The sequence below is a fragment of the Gorilla gorilla genome, chromosome 23, assembly GCF_029281585.2.
Source record: "Gorilla gorilla gorilla isolate KB3781 chromosome 23, NHGRI_mGorGor1-v2.1_pri, whole genome shotgun sequence".
Taxonomy (NCBI): Eukaryota; Metazoa; Chordata; class Mammalia; order Primates; family Hominidae; genus Gorilla; species Gorilla gorilla.
This window is the reverse complement of record NC_086018.1, coordinates 27,857,772-27,875,960: the sequence shown is the minus strand read 5'-3', so window position 1 is coordinate 27,875,960 and position 18,189 is coordinate 27,857,772. Positions and strand designations below refer to the sequence as shown.

At 46.9% G+C, this 18,189-nt stretch overlaps 1 protein-coding gene across 19 annotated transcripts in view; it reads left to right on the top strand.

The window, feature by feature from the left end:
• Positions 1-791: 791 nt before the first annotated feature.
• The window catches only part of ASCC2 (activating signal cointegrator 1 complex subunit 2), a 50,071-nt gene continuing 32,673 nt past the window's right edge, over positions 792-18,189 (top strand). For 2 of the 19 annotated variants that reach the window (XM_019018576.4, XM_055374146.2), the window contains exons 1-7: positions 1,144-1,245; positions 4,879-4,940; positions 5,815-5,888; positions 7,066-7,163; positions 13,532-13,690; positions 14,055-14,225; positions 16,814-16,943. In XM_019018576.4, the coding sequence (XP_018874121.1) occupies positions 7,083-7,163; positions 13,532-13,690; positions 14,055-14,225; positions 16,814-16,943 (541 nt within the window). In that variant the 5' untranslated portion in view covers positions 1,144-1,245; positions 4,879-4,940; positions 5,815-5,888; positions 7,066-7,082. Of the gene's footprint in view, positions 1,246-4,878; positions 4,988-5,814; positions 5,889-7,065; positions 7,164-11,426; positions 11,851-13,531; positions 13,691-14,054; positions 14,226-16,813; positions 16,944-18,189 lie in introns of those variants that run through there. The other 17 variants (XM_055374159.2, XM_055374157.2, XM_019018577.3 and 14 more) reach the window with 16 other exon arrangements.

The window sequence follows — 18,189 nt, the reverse complement described above, 5'->3', positions numbered from 1 at the left end:
TGTTATAAGTGGCAAGCAGTGTGTTGTTATAAGTTTGTGGTAATATGCAGCAATACAAAACTAATATAATATCCAGCCCCTCTCATCTCATTTCTGGTTTACAGCCCATCTCTCCTATTTCCTTAGCACCCTGCATTCATCACATTGACTCATTGCTATTGGTTTTCTTGCACTTCCTATCCTGTAAGCCCCTTGAAGACAGGCACTGAACTAAGCATTCCTTGTAGCCCTAGTGCAGATAGCAGGGGTTGGCAGGAGTGTCCTGGGAAATATTTCACAATCCCAGGGTGGGGTTGTGTTCTCCATTCGGGGGCTTCTATAACACCCCAATAATGATGGTGGTTGGTTTTGAATTCTTAATGTGTACCAGGCACTGAGATGAAGCCAGGAATGTGTGTTCTTAACAAGTTTTCTGTGATGATTCTGATCCATAGTCAGGCTTAGGAACCACTAAACCTACATTACCTGAGACACTCTGTAGAAAAAATTGCATCCTTCTCTTAGGATAGCTATACTTGTAACTTCCTTAAACAAAACAGAACAAAACTGTATTGCATACATACAGAAAAATGCACAAATCTTAAGTGTACAATTTGATGAATTTTCCAAAGTGAACACATCTACATGGCTATCACCGAGATGAAGACAGGGGGTGACCCCAGCCTCACTTGTGGCCCCTCCCAGCCCACAGCCCCAGAGGAAATCACCAATTTTAACACCATCACTACTCATGAGTTCTGTCTGTTCTAGAATTTCCCGTAAATGAAATCGCAGTCTGTACTTGTACATCTGCTTAACATTATGTTCGTCCTTTTGACTTGTTAAAATTTCTCTTCTGGATTAAATATGTAAAACGGTGACTAAGGAGGTCCGGCAGAAGGTGGAAGCCTGGGATTCCGAGACGTCCTCTCAGGTGCCATACTTAGATTTCCCAAAACGTGTAATCACACAGCCCGCCCTCAGCTGACCTATTCGCTGCTTAAGCAGGAAGGCAGATAGGAGGGGAAGGGGGCGTGGCTACAGACGCCGAGTGTGGGGCGGAGTCTTAAGAAGAGAGGCGCAGCCCGGGTCCGGCTTCCCGGCGGTAGTTTGCTCGGCTCTGGGGGCGGGGCCAGGCCGAGACTTCCTGTCTGCTTCTGCGGAATCGCAGTTTGACCCCGGAAGTGCGGGCGCTCAGGGAGCTGTCACCGTGGTCGGCGGCGGCGGAGGCGGCGGCGGCACAGAGCCGGTGGTGGAGCCGCCGAGGTGAGTGCGTGGCTGGTCCCTGCCAGATGCAGGGCAAGGGACCCCGGAGGAGCCGCGGCTGTGCCTTGGGCAGCCTTGGCTCTCCCACCCTCTGGCCTCCATTGCGGGGCCCACGCTTACGCTGCCTGAGGGGTTGTGAGCCGCCTCTCGAGACTTGGCCGCCAGGGTCAGGAGCCACGGGTTCGAAGTTCGGCCCCAGAGTGGCCTTGGACCAGCCACGATCCCCCCACGTCCTCACACCCGGGGCTTCAGTTTCCTGAGGGTTCATTCATTCGTTCAGCAAATATTTGTGGAATGCTTCCTATGTGCCAGACACAGATCTAGACATTGGGGATACAAAGAAAGCAAGACAGACAAGGCTTCTGCCCTCATGGAGCTTACAGTCTAGTGGGAGGAGATGGTCAACGACAAGCAAATGCACGAGGTCATTAAAGCTATGACAGTAACTGGGAGAGTGGATACTATAGGCAGAGCCATCAGAAGGTCTCTGAGGAGAGTAATATTTAATTGAGAGAGTAGAGGAATGATGACAAAGAGGCTGAGGGAGCAGTAGCCCCGGGGATGCTCCCAGGCCATATTGCAATTGGGTGCTTGTAGGGAGCTCCCCCTCCCTTTCTTAGCTTTTGGCTTTTGCTGTCCTGTCTAGCAGGGGAATACAGTGGTGGGCACAGACATAGTCATGATTATTGTTTGTCCTTTTGGAACTCAAAGTTCAGATTGCCTAGTTAATTTCTTTTTTCCCCCCAAGACGGGGTCTTGCTCTGTCGCCCAGGCTGGAGTGCAGTGGCGTGATCTCGTCCCACTGCAACCTCCGCCTCCCGGGTTCAAGCGATTCTCCTGCCTCAGCCTCCTGAATAGCTAGGATTACAGGCATGCACCACCACGCCCTGCTAATTTTTTTTTTTTTTTTTCAGTAGAGACGGGGTTTCACCTTGCTAGCCAGGATGGTCTCGATCTCCTGGCCTCGTGATCCGCCCGCCTCGGCCTCCCAAAGCGCTGGGATTACAGGCGTGAGCCATCGCGCCCAGCCCTGCCTAGTTAATTTGTACCCGTGCTTTAGACAAAAACTCAGGTCTTCCTTGACATCCCTTCTTCTTCAAGCCAGGTCTCTCTTTTAAATGCTGCCACAGCTTCATGAGCCTTATCTACATAGCTACATCATGGTATTGGTTTTTATTTGTTTGTATGGCTAATTGGAAAAGTATCTGTCTTTCCCCATTATGACTGTTAGCTCTGTGAAGGGCAGGACCAGGTTTGTTATTTGCCCACCTTAATATTCTCTGGGCATCAGTGCCTGCCACATAATAGGTGCTCAAAAATATTTGAATGGCCGGGCAGTGACTCATGCCTGTAATCCCAGCATTTTGGGAAGCCAAGGCGGGCGGATCACCTGAGGTCAGGAGTTCCAGACCAGCCTGGCCAGCATGGCAAAACCCTCTCTCTACTAAAAATGCAAAAATTAGCCAGGCGTATGCCCGTAATCCCAGCTACTCAGGAGGCTGAGGCAGGAGAATCTCTTGAACCCGGGAGGCAGAGGTGGCAGTGAGCTGAGATCGTTCCTCTGCACTCTAGCCTGGGTGACAGCGTGAGACTCCATCTCAAAAAAAAAGGAATGAATGAAATGATTAACATACTGTTTGCTCTCTCGTGGTTTATTAAAGGTCTTTTCTGCCACCAGGTTATCATCATCTCTTTCTGGTCATGTCTGTCTCATACTTAAATGACTTCTCACTGCCTTCAGGTGAAATACTAAAATCTTTAGTGTAGCATTGAGGCTTTTTTTTTTTTTTTTTTTTTTTTTTGAGATGGAGTCTCGCTCTGTCGCCCAGGCTGGAGTGCAATGGCGTGATCTCGGCTCACTGCAACCTTCGCCTCCCGGGTTCAAGCTATTTTGAGGCTCTTTTTAAACTGGTCCTGTCTTCCCTATCCAGCTTCTCTTCTCTCTTCACTTCTGTCATCCCCTATCTGACCTGTGTTTTCAGTAACACCAAATGTCTCCCTCTTCCTTCAAAGCCACACTTTTTAGACAGGGTCTCACTGTGTCCCCTAGGCTGGAGTTCAGTGACGTATCATGGCTCATTGCAACCTCAATCTCCTGGGCTCAAGCATTTCTCCTGCCACGGCTTCCCAAAGTGCTGATTGCAGGCGGAAGCCACCTCACCCGACCCAAAGCCACACATTTTAAGACTCTGAGCCTTTGTTCATGCTTGCTCTCTGCTTGGAATGTCACCTTTTCCCCCATCCTTCAACATCCAGGTTATAGATCACCTTCTTTGTAATATCCTTCCTTTCTCTACTATACTGTAGTTTTGGACATTTCCTGTTACAGCTTTAACGCCAAATCATAGTCAGTTATATGCCTAGGACCCAGATTGTATTCAGGAATTGTTTGCTGAATAAACCAGGAAGCCCAAAGTGTCTTGCCTCTGTTTGGGACTTGAATAATAACAACAACTAAACTTTATTGAGTGCTTATTATGTGCCAGGTATTGGGTTGAACACTTCACATTGATTACTTCTCATAACAACCCTACGAGTTTATGTACTATTACAATTCTGGTATTACAGAAGAGGCAATCAAAAGTTAGAGAGGTTAGGGAACTGACTCAAGGTCTCAACATGGATAGGAAAAGGTGGAGCCAGGATTTGAACCCAGGCTGTAGGACTGTAGCGCTCTCTCCCTACCACCACACCAGGCTAGCCCTGAATTGCCCTGGCAGGCAATGGTTTGTAGGAGTGAATTTCTTTTAAAAAAAAAAATTTTTTTTTTTTTTTTTTTAAATTTTGGGACAGGGTCTTGCTCTGTCACCTAGGATGGAGTGCAGTGGTGCCATCATGGCTTACTGCAGCCTTGATCTCCTAGGCTCAAGTGATCCTTCCGCCTCAGCCTCCTAAGTAGCTGGGACTACAGGGATGCACCACCACACCTGACTAATTTTTGAATTTTTTGTAGAGATGGGGGTCTCACTATGTTGCTTAGGCTGGTCTCAAACTCCTGGCTTCGAGCAATCCTCCTGCCTTGGCTTCCCAAGTGCTGGGATTACAGGCATGAGCCACTGCACCTGGCCGTGAATTTCTTCTGAAAGCAAATGCTGTCTCTACCTGTCTAGGCCTGGACTGTGGGGCCTAGAGGTTAAAGGGTGGAGACTTGCCTCCTCCTCATGACTTTTTCTCCACCCTGTGTCTCACACCCAACACTCCCACAGCCATCTTCAGTGGGCGAGCCTGGAAAGAACTGGGCCTGTCAGTCGTTTAGACTTCTGCACTGGTGTGCAGAGCAGTGGTGTTTCCAGCTCACTTTCCAGCATGGCTAGAGGGTTAGAAAAAAAATTATTAGTAGTATTTTTTAACATATTTGGCACAAGAGCCCCAGGTGCCCTAGCAAAAGACCTGGGCTTCGGTTTCAGCTTGGCCAATAATGTATTTACCTTGAGCAAATCAGGGCCCCTCTTTGGACATCTGAACATGGTAATCCTTGTTGTCCTTAATTGGGTTGTTGTGAGAGGCTAGTAAGACAGTAACTTGATTAGAAATACGTGCAGCAGAGGATATTATCTATGCTTTGCAAAGCTGAAAGATGAAAACTTACCCTAAGCCCTTTATTACTTTCTTTGCCTTGTGATTTTTTTTCAGGCCACCTCGTGTATGCAGAGACCATGTGTGTCTGATCTGCTGGGATCCTAGAGCCGGAACAGGTGTCAAGGACTAGGCAGACTGGTCCTCTCTTATTACTCCTTCTAGGGTGGGGATCTTCACAGTCTTTATAACAGGCCAGAACCAAGGTTCCTTGGGTACCAGGCTGTTTCCACCTCCTTGCCTTTGCTCTGCTGTTTCCTCTGCCTGGGGCACCCTTCTTCCGTGGCCAGTCTCTATTACCAAGACTACTCAGACTCTCTTCTAGAAGTGCTTTGACTTTCACTCCACCCCTGCACCCCATCCCACCCCTAAGTTTAACTAAACTAGACACAGTATAGTGAATGGTTAAGAACCAGCCTGCTTCACCACCCACTAATTGTGAGACCTTGGGCAAGTTTCTTATTTTCTGTGAGCCTCTGTTTTGTCACTGATAAAATGAGGATAATAATAGAACTGACCTTAGACTTTTTGTGAGCATTAATACATGTAAAGCCAGTTAACAGGGCAAGTAATTTAATGCTGAGAAGAGCACTTAGAGGCCAGGCGCTCACACCTATAATCCCAGCACTTTGGGAAGCCAAGATGGGCGTATTGCTTGAGTTTGGGAGTTTGAAACCAGCCTGGGCAACATGGTGAAACCCCGTCTCTATTAAAAAAAAAAAAAAAGAGACAAAGAAAAGCACTTAGAGGAGCTCTTCATATCATTAAGCCTGGCCCAATATCTGAGATATGACACAGCTGGTAGCTCATGTCCCCCATGCTCCTCTGCTTGTCTGTGAAGGCTCAAGAGGTGACAGTTTAATCACCCCAGCCTCTGTCTCTCTTCATGTTGTCATTGAGTCTGTTCTAGCCTTTTATGGCATGTTTTTTGAGGGGCCTAATACACTTCTATTCCGTGATTCATTTAACACGTATGTCCCTTCTGTGGGTCAGGCCAAGTGATATTGTGAAAAGAACACTGGACAGCAAGACAGGAGACCTTGGATCTGCCACTCACTGACTGTGAGGTCAGTTTGTGCCTTTGTAGAAAGGAGCTTGCACTGTCAGTTTTCTATGAATTATCTTTTTCCCTGGTCCTTCTCTTTTTCCATGTCCTTCCCTTCTTCTCATGTCCTTCTATTCTTCCATGTACTTCTTCCCTGAAGCCTAGAAAGGTTGCAAAATCTTAACATCCTCCACAAGTGAGGAAAGGCCCATGGCTTCAACCCTCAAAAGACTTAAAATCTGGCTAGAGTTTTAAAAGGAGTGTCCTCATATGTAGTCATTCTTCAAACATTTGGTGAGGCCACCTCTGTACCAATCCTGTGCTCACAGAAAAGATAGCAAGAGGAGAGCCCTGGGCACTGTCTTCATAGAGCTCACAGGCTACTGAGCTCACGAAGCTGGAGCCATAATAAAGGGAATCTACATATTTTTAGCCAGTACTTCTCAAAGTGGGTGGAAACAGGCTGGGCACAGAGGCTCACACCTGTGAGCGCTTTGGGAGGTTGAGGCAGCACTTTGGGAGGCCAAGACAGGAGGATCATTTGAGCCCAGGAGTTTGAGACCAGCCCGAGTGATGTAGTAAGAACTTATCTATCAAAAAATAAAACCTGTCTCTACAAAAAAATTTAAAAAATTAGCTGGCCGTAGTGGTGCATGCCTGTAGTCCCAGCTACTCAGGAGGCTGAGGTGGGAGGATTGCTTTAGCTCAAAAGTTAGAGGCCACAGTGAGCTATGATCTCACCACTTCACTGGACAACAGAGTAAGACTCTGTCTCTTTAAAAAAAAAAAAAATAGCTGGGCATGGTGGTGTGTGCCTGCAGTCCCAGCTACTGGGGAGGCTGAGGCAGGAGAATCACTTGAACCAGGGAGGCGGAGGTTGCAGTGAGCTGAGATAGCGCCACTGCACTTCAGCCTGGTGACAGATCGAGACTCCATCTCAAAAAAAAAAAAAAAAAGTGGGTGGAAATATATCAGAAGTCATCTGGGGAAGTATTTTCTTCTACAATTGAGAACTGCTTTATGCAAAAGTCACTTTGTCTGGGTTAGTAGGTGCATGAACCAGGTCCTGAACCACAACAGGAGCCTCCTAAGGCGAGAGGTTGAAGCTTCTCTTCTGACTCTGGGATCAGCCCCAGCGTAGGCCCTGCCCCCAGGAGTCTGTGTGTCTGCTCTCTTCTTCCCATCCATATTCTTTTCAGGAGGGTCACGCAGCACAATGCCAGCTCTGCCCCTGGACCAACTCCAGATCACCCACAAGGACCCGAAGACAGGAAAGCTGAGGACTTCACCAGCGCTGGTGAGCCGGTCACTTAAGGCCATTCAGCCTGATATTGTCAGTCTTGCAATTTCAGGAGCAAAAAGTAAATTCCTTCTTTATCTGTTCCAAGAATGACACGAGGGCCATGGTCGGTGATTCAGTAGCTGAGACACTACTAGTCTCTTCCAGGCCCAGAGTAGGAATTTCCTTCCGAGCAGCAGCTTGAATTTGCATAGGATTTTCCATGTCACCACCCTGCACCTTCCCCACAAAGCATTTAATTTTGAATCAGTCCAATGGCAGTTCTCATTCAGCCTGGATTGGGCTAGAAATGGATCCAGCCCAAAGCTGGGTTTGTGGATTTGACCCTGTGGAGGGTGTTCAGGTTTCAGGTAGCGTTTTCAGAGCTATCTAAGCTGCTATCCGTATTTTGGTGGGAACGCTGATTTCAGAGGTTGGGCCGTCTTTTATCTCAACTGAGATAGGAAGCATCACATACAAACACCCCGGCAGGGCTAGTGAGACTGAAAAATAAGGAGGCTATGAACATGTCGATTACCAGCTGCAGAGAGAGATTAAAGCCATGGAGAGGTGCCAGGCTGCTGAAGAAGGAGATAGATGCGGCCCTGGAGTTCCTATACCCACTGGTTGTTTTCCCAAGAATTTCAGCTCACTTGAACAAGGTGGGAGGAAGTGTTTTCTAGGGGTTTGAGTAAAGTCGTGGGAAACAGGAACTTGGTGTTTTATTTCCTGCCTTCTAGATGGCTTCTTATTACTTCTTAAATAGTCTCTAATAATAGTACCTGACATTTATACAGTACTTGCCCTGTGCCAGACCATTCTAAACACTTCACCCGGATTATCTCATTTAGTCCACATCACAGCCCTACAAATAGACATTTTGATTGTCTCCATTTTACAGATGAGCAAACTGAGAGTTCAGAGTCACAGAATTAGGAAATCAGGGGAGCCAGGATGGGAGCCTAGCCAGGCAGACCCTAGGACACATATCCTTAAAATCTTTCTGCTATAAAGCCTCTCATTTTCTTTTTATAACCTTTTTATGTGTGGGAGATATTTATCAGAAAATCTGGAAGTGTTCTTTTCAGTATGATAGCCACCCAATAGGTGGTCATTCACCACATGTAGCTATTAAGCACTTGTAATGTGAATAGTGAGTGTGGACTGAGGAACTAGATTTTTAATTTAATTGTAATGCTTTTAAATTAAAATAGCCCCATGTGGTGAGTGCCAGCACAGATATAGAGCAGTTATATTATTGCAGAAAGTTCTGTTGGAAACACTGATGGAGACTGGCTCCTTGGGTGGTCGAGTATGATTTTCCACCTCAGTCCTCCCCCCATACCAAATGAACATGTGGGTTGTTAGACTGCAGGCATTGTGAGAGCGATGGCCTGGTCCTTGCCCTTTACTCCTGATTTCCAGTGCCAGGCGCACAGGAGGCTCTCAGAAAACATTTGGTACATGAGTCAGGGACTGCAGCCAGGCCATGTGCCAGGTGCTGGAGCTATAAAGAGAAAAGACATGGTCTCTGCCCTTGAAGAGCCCACGACCTAAGAGAAAGACAGACCAGTAGCTTCTCTAGTGTGATCAGGGTTGTGACAGAAGGAAGTCTAGGCTGTTCCATGAGTGCAGAGCCGGGGCCGCTGATCCAGACCAGTGGGGTGTGTAGGGGCAGGGAGGCCTTTGGCCTGGTGGGAGGGCACGTGCAGCCCAGGAGGGCTTCCTGAAGGAAAGGGCTTCTGAACTGGGTATTGAAGGGCGACTTAACACTAGCTGGGCAGAGCAACAGGAGAAGGCTGGACCTGGTAGGACAACCTTAGTATGCAGTCCTGGAGTCTTGAGAGATCCTGACTCTTACACTAACCACAAGTCACTTGAGGTGGCAACAGTATAGCAGAGTTAGCAAGTACAGGCTTCGTGTTCATTTCACACATATTTGGATATTTGTCTTTGTGTCTTTGGGCAAGTTATTGAACCTCTCTAAGCCTCAAATCCAAAAATGATAATAATAGGACCAGCTTTGCAGGGTGGTTGTGGGGATTAAATGAGATGCCTGTGAATGAGCACTGTGCCTGGAACATAGTAAGCACTCAATAAATTGTTATTACAATGGTGATGACAGCAGGGACAACAACAGCAGCACTAAATTGGGGGTATGGTGGGAAGGCAGATGAGTTGAGGGAGACAGCTGCCTGATCGAAGAGGGGTCTTGTTGGCAGACTGAAGAGTGTTACTCTGAAGGCCACGGGCAGCTCCTGAAAGATTGTACTAAGATATGTGTCCACCCTGTATTTGTCCCTTTAGTCTTGGCTTGGGGCATGATCTCTAGCCAAAGGGTAGTTACCACACCACCTTTTCAGGGTAATTGGTAGAGCTAATGTTGGTTGAGGATCTATTTGAATAGCACATACTTGAAGACCCAAAAGAAATAGTCTTGTGGCTAGGCCCGGTAGCTCACGCCTATAATCCCAGCACTTTGGGAGGCTGAGGCAGGTAGATCACTTGAGCCCAGGAGTTCAAGACCAGCTCGGGCGACATGGCAAAACCATTTTTTTTTTTCCCCAGACAGAGTCTCGCTCTGTCGCCTAGGCTGGAGTGCAGTGGCGCGATCTTGGCTCACTGCAACCTCCGCCTCCCGGGTTCAAGTGATTCTTCTGCATCAGCCTCCTGAGTAGCTGGGACCAGCTAATTTTTGTGTTTTTAGTAGAGACGGGGTTTCACCATGTTGGCTAGGCTAGTCTCGAACTTCTGACCTTGTGATCCGCCCGCCTTGGCCTCCTAAAGCACTGGGATTACAGGCGTGAGCCACCACGTCCAGTCAGCCTCCATTCATTTCTTTGTCCAGCCAGCAGATCTGTACAGAAAGTCTGCTCAATGCCAGGTGGTGTTCTACAGACTCAGAATGCTGGGTGAGCAAAGCTCAGACTGCCTCCAGACACCTACAAGCTAGTGGGGGAGACAGCTGGGAAGACCAGTCCTCCCCTTTTATACAGCTTTATTCAGGCATTGTTGAAGGACAATAAACTGCACATATTTAAAATATACAATTTGTCAACACCTATGAAAAGAAAGGGATTTTTTTTTTTGAGGTGGAGTCTCACCTGTTGCCCAGGCTGGGGTGCAGTGGCATGATCTCTGCTCACTGCAACCTCTGCCTCCCAGGTGCAAGTGATTCTCCTGCCTCAGCCTCCCGAGTAGCTGGGACTATAGGTGCGTGCCACTACACCTGGCTAAGTTTTGTATTTTTGATAAGAGATGGGATTTCACAGTGTTGGCCAGGCTGGTCTCAAACTCCTGGCCTCAAGTGATGGGCCTGACTTGGCCTCCAAAAGTGCTGGGATTACAGGCATGAGCCACTGTACCCAGCCAACATTTTAAAAATTAAAACGTAAAATATGCAATTTGATTGGTTTTTCCATCTGTATGCATGCATGAAACTATCATCATCATCAATGAGCATTTCTACCACCCCTAAAAGTTTTCTTGTGCCTCTCTGCAATCCATGCCTTCCTCCCACCCTTTCCCCATGCAAACCACTGGTCTGAAAGCACTTTTAATGCCGTTCAAGTGGTATAGAGAGGTGAGCACAGAATGCAGGTGCTGAGGGAGAGCTTAGATGAGCTCCTAATCCAGCTGGGATGGGAGTCAGGGAGGCTTCCTGGAGGAGGTGAGATTGGAACTGGGGTCAGAAGGACAATCAGTGAGACCAGGATGGCACACAGATACCATAGGTCATGTAATAGGTCTGCAGTGTAAGCTTTGGCTCAAATCCTGCCTCAGTTGCCTCTTTAATCCCATGACCTTGGGAAAGTTCCTGAAACTTACTGTTTGATTCCTCCTCTAAAATGGGATGAATACTATGTCTCTTTTAAATAGTTTTTGTAGATTAAAAAAATAGGGGCTGTGGGTTGTGCCTGCTTAGTGGCTGGCACAGGGCAGGTCCACAATAAGTGGCAGCTTTCATTTGCACCATTCCAGCATTCGCCAAATCTGTCTCCCACCGCCCAGTGCAATCTGTGCCCTTTTGTTATGACCCATGTTTATGCCTCCATAAAAATGTTTCTTCCATTTGAAGTCCTTATCCTCGAATGCTTGGAGCCTTGGAGGCAGTCTGCTTGCTCTGGGAAGCCGTCCCTTATCCTCCAGGTGCTGTTAATTCGCTTCTGCATTTCCACAGTCCCTCTGCCAGGTTTGAGCTGTCACTTCCTTTGTTTTGTGCTCACTTGGTGATTTAGATGTCCATCTTCCCCCTGTGGGATTGCAGGGAAAGTAGAATCTCAGAGGGGTGTGTGTGTGTGTGTGTGTGTGTGTGTGTGTGTGTCGGGAGAATGAGTAGTCTGGGTGTATGTGTGTATGTGTGTGTGTGTCAGGAGAATGAGTAGCCTGGTTGTGTGTGTGTGTGTGTGTGTGTGTGTGTGTGTCGGGAGAATGAGTAGCCTGGCCTGAGTGAGAAGTGAGGGAAGAGGTAAAGTGCCAACAGATAGAGGAGGGAGGAAGCTTGGAAACCAAGGAGATGTATTTCGGCTCGTGACAGTTGTTTTGAACTTGTTTCAGCCAGCAGAATTTCTTTTTCAACAGATTTGTACCTGTAACTCCATAATACAAATTTGATTTAAATGGGAGGGGGTCCTGCAGACCCACATGAGAGGTGGCCTTGAAGAATCCTTGTGGTACCCACAAGCTCTACAGTTTGGAAACTCGCGTAAGGCACTAGGAAGGCATAGATGGTTCTTGAGGAGGCTGACCTCTTATCAGTCTCAATTTTTCTATATCCCCTGGATCAACAGACCTGGAAGTGAATGGACTGTGGTTGATAAGAGCTGACACATTGCCTGGCTATCCTCCTGCTACCACTTCCCCAGAGAAAGCACCCCTTATGTAGTCAAAGGAGAAAACTGAGCCCATCTCTTTGTGGTGAACAAAGTAAGGTTTGTTCATGGCAAGTAGGGGCTGCAAGGGAGAACTTGTGATTCTACGCTGAGACTTAACTTACAAAAAAATAAAAAACAAAAAAAAGGAAAGAACAGACCCAAACAAATTGTTTCATGGGTATAATTTTTTTTTTTTTTTTTTTTGAGATGGAGTCTCGCTCTGTCAGCCAGGCTGGGGTGCAGTGGCGTGATCTCGGTTCACTGCAAGCTCTGCCTCCCGGGTTCACGCCGTTCTCCTGCCTCAGCCTCCTGAGTAGCTGGGACTACAGGCGCCCGCCACCATGCCCGGCTAATTTTTTTGTATTTTTAGTAGAGACGGGGTTTCACCGTGCTAGCCAGGATGGTCTCGATCTCCTGACCTCGTGATCTGCCCGCCTCAGCCTCCCAAAGTGCTGGGATTATAGGCATGAGCCACTGTGCCTGGCCTTTATGGGTATAATTTAATGTAAATGCCTGGAAAAGGTCTGCAAGGACACCCATCAGATGGTGAGTGGTTACCTCTGCAGGGAACATGGGGCCTGGGAGTGTAGTCCCAGGCAGCTCACCTTCTCTGTACCTTGTAAGTTTTTGAAAGAAAAGATGCTTATGTCAAATTATATAATTAAAAATTAATTTAAAAAGTAATATATGTGGCCGGGAGAGGTGGCTCAAACCTGTAATCTTAGCACTTTGGGAGGCCAAGGCAGGCGGATGGCTTGAGCCCAGGAGTTTGAGACCATCTGGGCAACATGGCAAAACCCCATCTCTACTAAAAAAAAATTAGCCAGGCATGGTGGTGTGCACCTGTAGTCCCATCTACTTGGGAGGCTGAGGTGGGGGATCACCTGAGCCCAGGAGGTAGAGGCTGCAGTGAGCCAAGATTATGCCACTCCACTTCAGCCTGGGCAACGGGAGTGAGACCTGTCTCAAAAACAAAACAAAACAAAAGTAATATATGAATATATGTTCTCTTTTTTTTTAATGGGAAAGTCTATTCAAGCCACAATTCACCACCCCCCACCCCCATCAGAGATAACCACTATTAGCTTTGGGGCGTCATCTCCCCAACTTCTTTTTTAAAAATCAATACCAGTGTGTGAATATACTTATACTTTTTAAAAACCGAAAACTATGCTCTGGTTTTTCTTCATAACAAATAAATCTTTTGCCTTTTACTAAAAAAGGAAAATGAAAACTGATTATATTAAACAGAGTTTTGTATCCTGCTTTCTCTTCCCTTAACCTTTCCCCGTGTCATTAAATCCACTCCGAAAACATGGATTTTAATTACCGCCTAGTGTTCGCTGAATGCAACCATGCCCTCTTTGTTAGATACACTTGGTTCTTTATGCTTAAAAGCTCCTTGGAGGGTCACCGATTGGAACAGCCAAGTGTTGTCATTGCTGTGGGTTGGCAAATGGGCCCTCGCTGACTAACCTCTGCCACGTTAACACGTGGTTTTTGGATCCGTAGCACCCCGAGCAGAAGGCAGACCGGTATTTTGTGTTATACAAACCGCCCCCTAAAGACAACATTCCCGCCCTAGTGGAGGAGTACCTGGAACGCGCCACCTTCGTAGCCAATGACCTCGACTGGCTCCTGGCCTTGCCTCACGATAAATTCTGGTGCCAGGTAACATTCTATCAAAATTAACGCTAAGACAAAGCACATGACATGCCATTGGTTGGTTGCTGTTGTTGTTTTTCTTCCCCTAGGAGGTGCTTTTTTGTCTACTTCTTTCACTGGATCCTTAACAGCAAATTGTGGTTCGGATTGCTCTGTCTTGTATCACAATCTTAATGTTTACACACCTTTCAAAGTGTCAATTTTAGAATCTTGTGTTTAGCCCTCGGCTCATTCATACCTCCTTGGTCCCTTGGGGTCGGAGTGTTTGGAATAGGGCAGGGCTGATGGGCATTGAGTCCCTGCACAGTCCACCCACAAGCCCCTGGGGCCTAAGGGATAAATCCTCGCTCTCCTCTGTCTCCTGGTTTAGGTGATCTTTGACGAGACTCTACAGAAGTGCCTGGACTCCTACCTGCGCTATGTCCCCCGCAAGTTCGACGAGGGGGTGGCCTCAGCCCCTGAGGTTGTTGACATGCAGAAGCGCCTCCATCGAAGTGTTTTTCTCACCTTCCTCCGCATGTCCACTCACAAGGAATCCAAAGTAAGCCACTGATCCCATGACAGGTCATCACCCGATACTCGACACCTCTGTGCCGGGCTCTCCACCCCTGGGAAGGAAGGCTCTGGAAGCATTGAGTTTCCTCTTTGTCTCTCCTCCATCTTTATTCCCACTGTTGGGGAAGAAATCTGTGCCACCTGCCTTATCCTCTAATTCACTGGGTTGGTCTGTGTTACACCCAGTGTTTCCATCAAAGAGAGCCGAGGGCCCTTTGCCAGCTGACGCGTGACTGCCTTGACTTGTGCGTCAGAGAGAAAAAACATTGATTCTGACTTCTTAAAGGAACTTGTGTACTCTTTTTAAAAATCTTTACTGTTTTTTTTTCCTGACTTTAAACAACCCAAACATTGCGGAAATATGAATGTCACCGACAAAATCTCTGCCCTGCAAAATAACCACTGTTAGGTGCATCTTTCTTTCTTTGCTTTTTTTGAGACGGTGTCACTCTGTTGCCCAGGCTGGAGTGCAGTGGCGTGATTATAGCTCATTGCAGCTTCAATCTCCCAGGCTCAAGTGATCCTCCCATCTCAGCCTCCCAAATAGCTGAGATACAGGCATGCACCATCATGCCTGGCTAATTTATTTGATTTTCAGTAGAGACGAGGTCTCGCTATGTTTCTCAGGCTAGTCTTGAACTCCTGAACTCAAGTTATATTCCCACCTCAGGCTCCCAAAGTGCTGGAATTACAGGCATGAGCCACTACACCTATTACATGCATATTTCTTCAGGGAATTTGTTCCCTTTGAGTGTGTGTGTGTGTGTGTGTGTGTGTATTTAAAAAATAGGATCTGTTTAAAAAGTGTTATAATATGGACATTTTCTTTTCCTTTTTCTTTGTTTTTAGAGACAGAATCTCTGTCACCCAAGCTGGAGTGCAGTGGCGCAACATAGCTTCCTGCAGCCTCAAACTCCTGAGCTCAAGGAATCCTCCAGCCTCAGCCTCCAAAGTAGCTGGGACTGCAGACACCACCACACCCGGCTAATTTAAAAAATGTTTTTGGAGAGAGGGGATCTTGCTATTTTGCCCTGGTTGGTTTTGAATTCCTGGCCTCAAGCAGTCCTCCCTCTTCAGCCTCCCAAGTAGCTGGGATTATAGGCACTAGCCACCACACCTGACCTAGAATGGAAATTTCCAAATATACATAAATACAAAATTTTCTTTTCTTTTTTTTTTTTTTGAGATGGAGTTTCACTCTTGTTGCCCAGGCTGGAGTGCAATGGCATGATCTCTGCTCACTGCAACCTCCGCCTCCTGGATTCAAGCATTCTCCTACCTCAGCCTCCCAAGTAGCTGGGATTACAGGCATGTGCCACCACTCCCAGCTAATTTTTGTATTTTTAGTAGAAATGGGGTTTCACCATGTTGGCCGGGCTGATCCCGAACTCCTGACCTCACGTGATCCGCCTGCCTCGGCCTCCCAAAGTGCTGAGATTACCGACGCGAGCTATCGCGCCTGGCCACAAATACAAAATTTTCACATACAAAGTACAGTGAATCCCATGTACCCTTCAACAATTATCAACATTCCGCCACTCTCATTTTATCTCTCCCCCTTAGTTCTTTTTTCCTGAAGTATTTTAAAGCAATCCTAGATATCATACTAATTTATCTGCAAATATTTCAGGATAAATTCCCAACTGATTGTTTTATAGCATGCTTTGTTTCTTTTTACATTAAAAGGGAGAGTGGGCCTGGTATGGTAGCTCACGCCTGTAATCCCAGCACTTTGGGAGGCCGAGGCAGGTGAATCATTTGAGGTCAGGAGTTCGAGACCAGCATGGCCAACATGGCGAAACCCTGTCTCTACTAAAAATACAAAAATTAGCTGGGTGTGGTGGCGAGCTCCTGTAATCCCAGCTACTTGGGAGGCTGAGGCAGGAGAATTGCTTGAACCTGGGAGGCGGAGGTTGCAGTGAGCCGAGATAGCACCACTGCACTCCAGCCTGGGCAACAGAGCAAGACTGTCTCAAAAAATAAAATTAAAAAAAAATTTTTTTTTAAAGGGGAGGCTGGGCACTGTGGCTTACACCTGTAATCCCAGCACTTTGGGAGGCCGAGGCAAGCTCATTGCTTGAGATCAGGAGTTCGAGACCAGCTTGGGCAATATAGGGAAACCCTATCTCTACAAAAAATACAAAAATTAGCCAGGCATTGTGGCACGTGCCTGTAGTCCCAGCTACTCAAGAGACTGAAGTGGGAGAATGGCTTGAGCTGGCAAGGTAGAGGTTGCAGTGAGCAGAGATTACACCATTGCACATCAGCCTGGGCAACAGAGCCAGACCCTGTCTCAAAAAAAAAAAAAAAAAAAAAAAAGACGTGATAATACAGCCAGTTCTAAAAGTCATGGGGATGTTTAGTCTAGAGACACAAAAACATAGATAGATTAACATTTAAAATAAAAAAAAAAAAAAGGCAGGGGGAGAATGGCCATTGCTCCAGGTCTATGCATAAGGCATCATTAGCCAGTCCCCATTTGATGGAACCAAAGATTGTTTCTCATGAGTTTGCTATTTATAATGTAGGAGTGTTCAGAAAATCTCTATCCTTTCTCTCTGCATTTTTCCTTAGGATCACTTCATTTCCCCTTCTGCATTTGGAGAAATCCTCTACAATAACTTCCTCTTTGACATTCCAAAGATCCTGGACCTCTGCGTGCTCTTTGGAAAAGGCAACTCACCACTGCTTCAGAAGATGATAGGTGTGTAGGATGCAGGACTGGGAGGATGCACCAAGATGGCCCCCACATGCCAAACTAAAGGTTGCAAAGGCCAGCGCTTTGACAGTGCCCAGGGACTCAGGGTGATAGGGGCAGGGAGTCTTGGGAAATTGCTTAACAGATATATGAGTGTCACCTCAAAATAACTAGGTAGTGACACTACCTAGGGAGGTGGAAATAAAACTGTGTACCAGACAGTTCCCCAGGGATCTGGAAGTTTTGTTTTGTTTTGTTTTGTTTTGTTTTTTTTCAGGAGAATCACTTGAACCTGGGAGGCAGAAGTTGCAGTGTTTGAGATGGAGCAAGACTCCATCTCAAAAAAAAAAAAAAAAAAAAAGACAAAGCCTTGCTCTGTCACTCAGGCAAGAGTGCAGTGGTGCAATCATATGTCACTGCAGCTTCACATTCCTGGAGTAAAGCTATCCCCCCAACTCAGCCTCCCAGGTACCTGGGACTACAGGTGCACACCACCATGCCTGGTGAATTAAAAAAAATTTTTTTTTAGTAGATGGGGTCTTACTATGTTGTTCCAGCTGGTCTTGAACTCCTGGCCGCAAGTGATCCTCCTGCTTTAGCTTCCTGAACAGCTGAGATTACAGTGTAAGCCACCATTCTGCCTTGGGAGTGTATTAGTATTATGCAATTGGCCATGCGTCAGACATAGGAATGGGGAAGTTTCCTTTGGCGACGAATGTAAGAACAGCAGCGATAACTAAGCTAACCTTTACTGGAGAGTGTTCCGGGGACCTGGCATTCTGCCAAGCACTCCACATATGTTATGTCAATTGGATCCTCACAGCAGCCCTGTGAGATAAGTGCTGTCACCATCCCCACTTACAGATAAGGAAACTGAGGTTAAAATGTAGGGGACTTGCCTGAGAGGATATGACTAATAAGTGGCCCAGCCGGGACGTGTGTAAACGTAGACCTGACTCTCAAGCTCTTGCTCTGCAACTCCCTGCTTCAGGGATGATGGCACTGTGTCAAAAATGTCATGATTTGCATTGTTGCTGAGAGCAGGTAGAGACAGAGTTCAGAGAGGGCTCTTCTGGGTTGCAAAAGGAACGGACATTAGCCGTTGGATCCCATTAGCAGGCAGAGGGGCAGAAGGTTTGATCAAAAACAAGCAGTTTTTTTAGAGGTTCCTCTTTATACGCATACACACACACAAAAATAAGAAAAAAAGAGAAACAGAAGCACTGTGGGATGTTACAGAGAGAGCACCCCA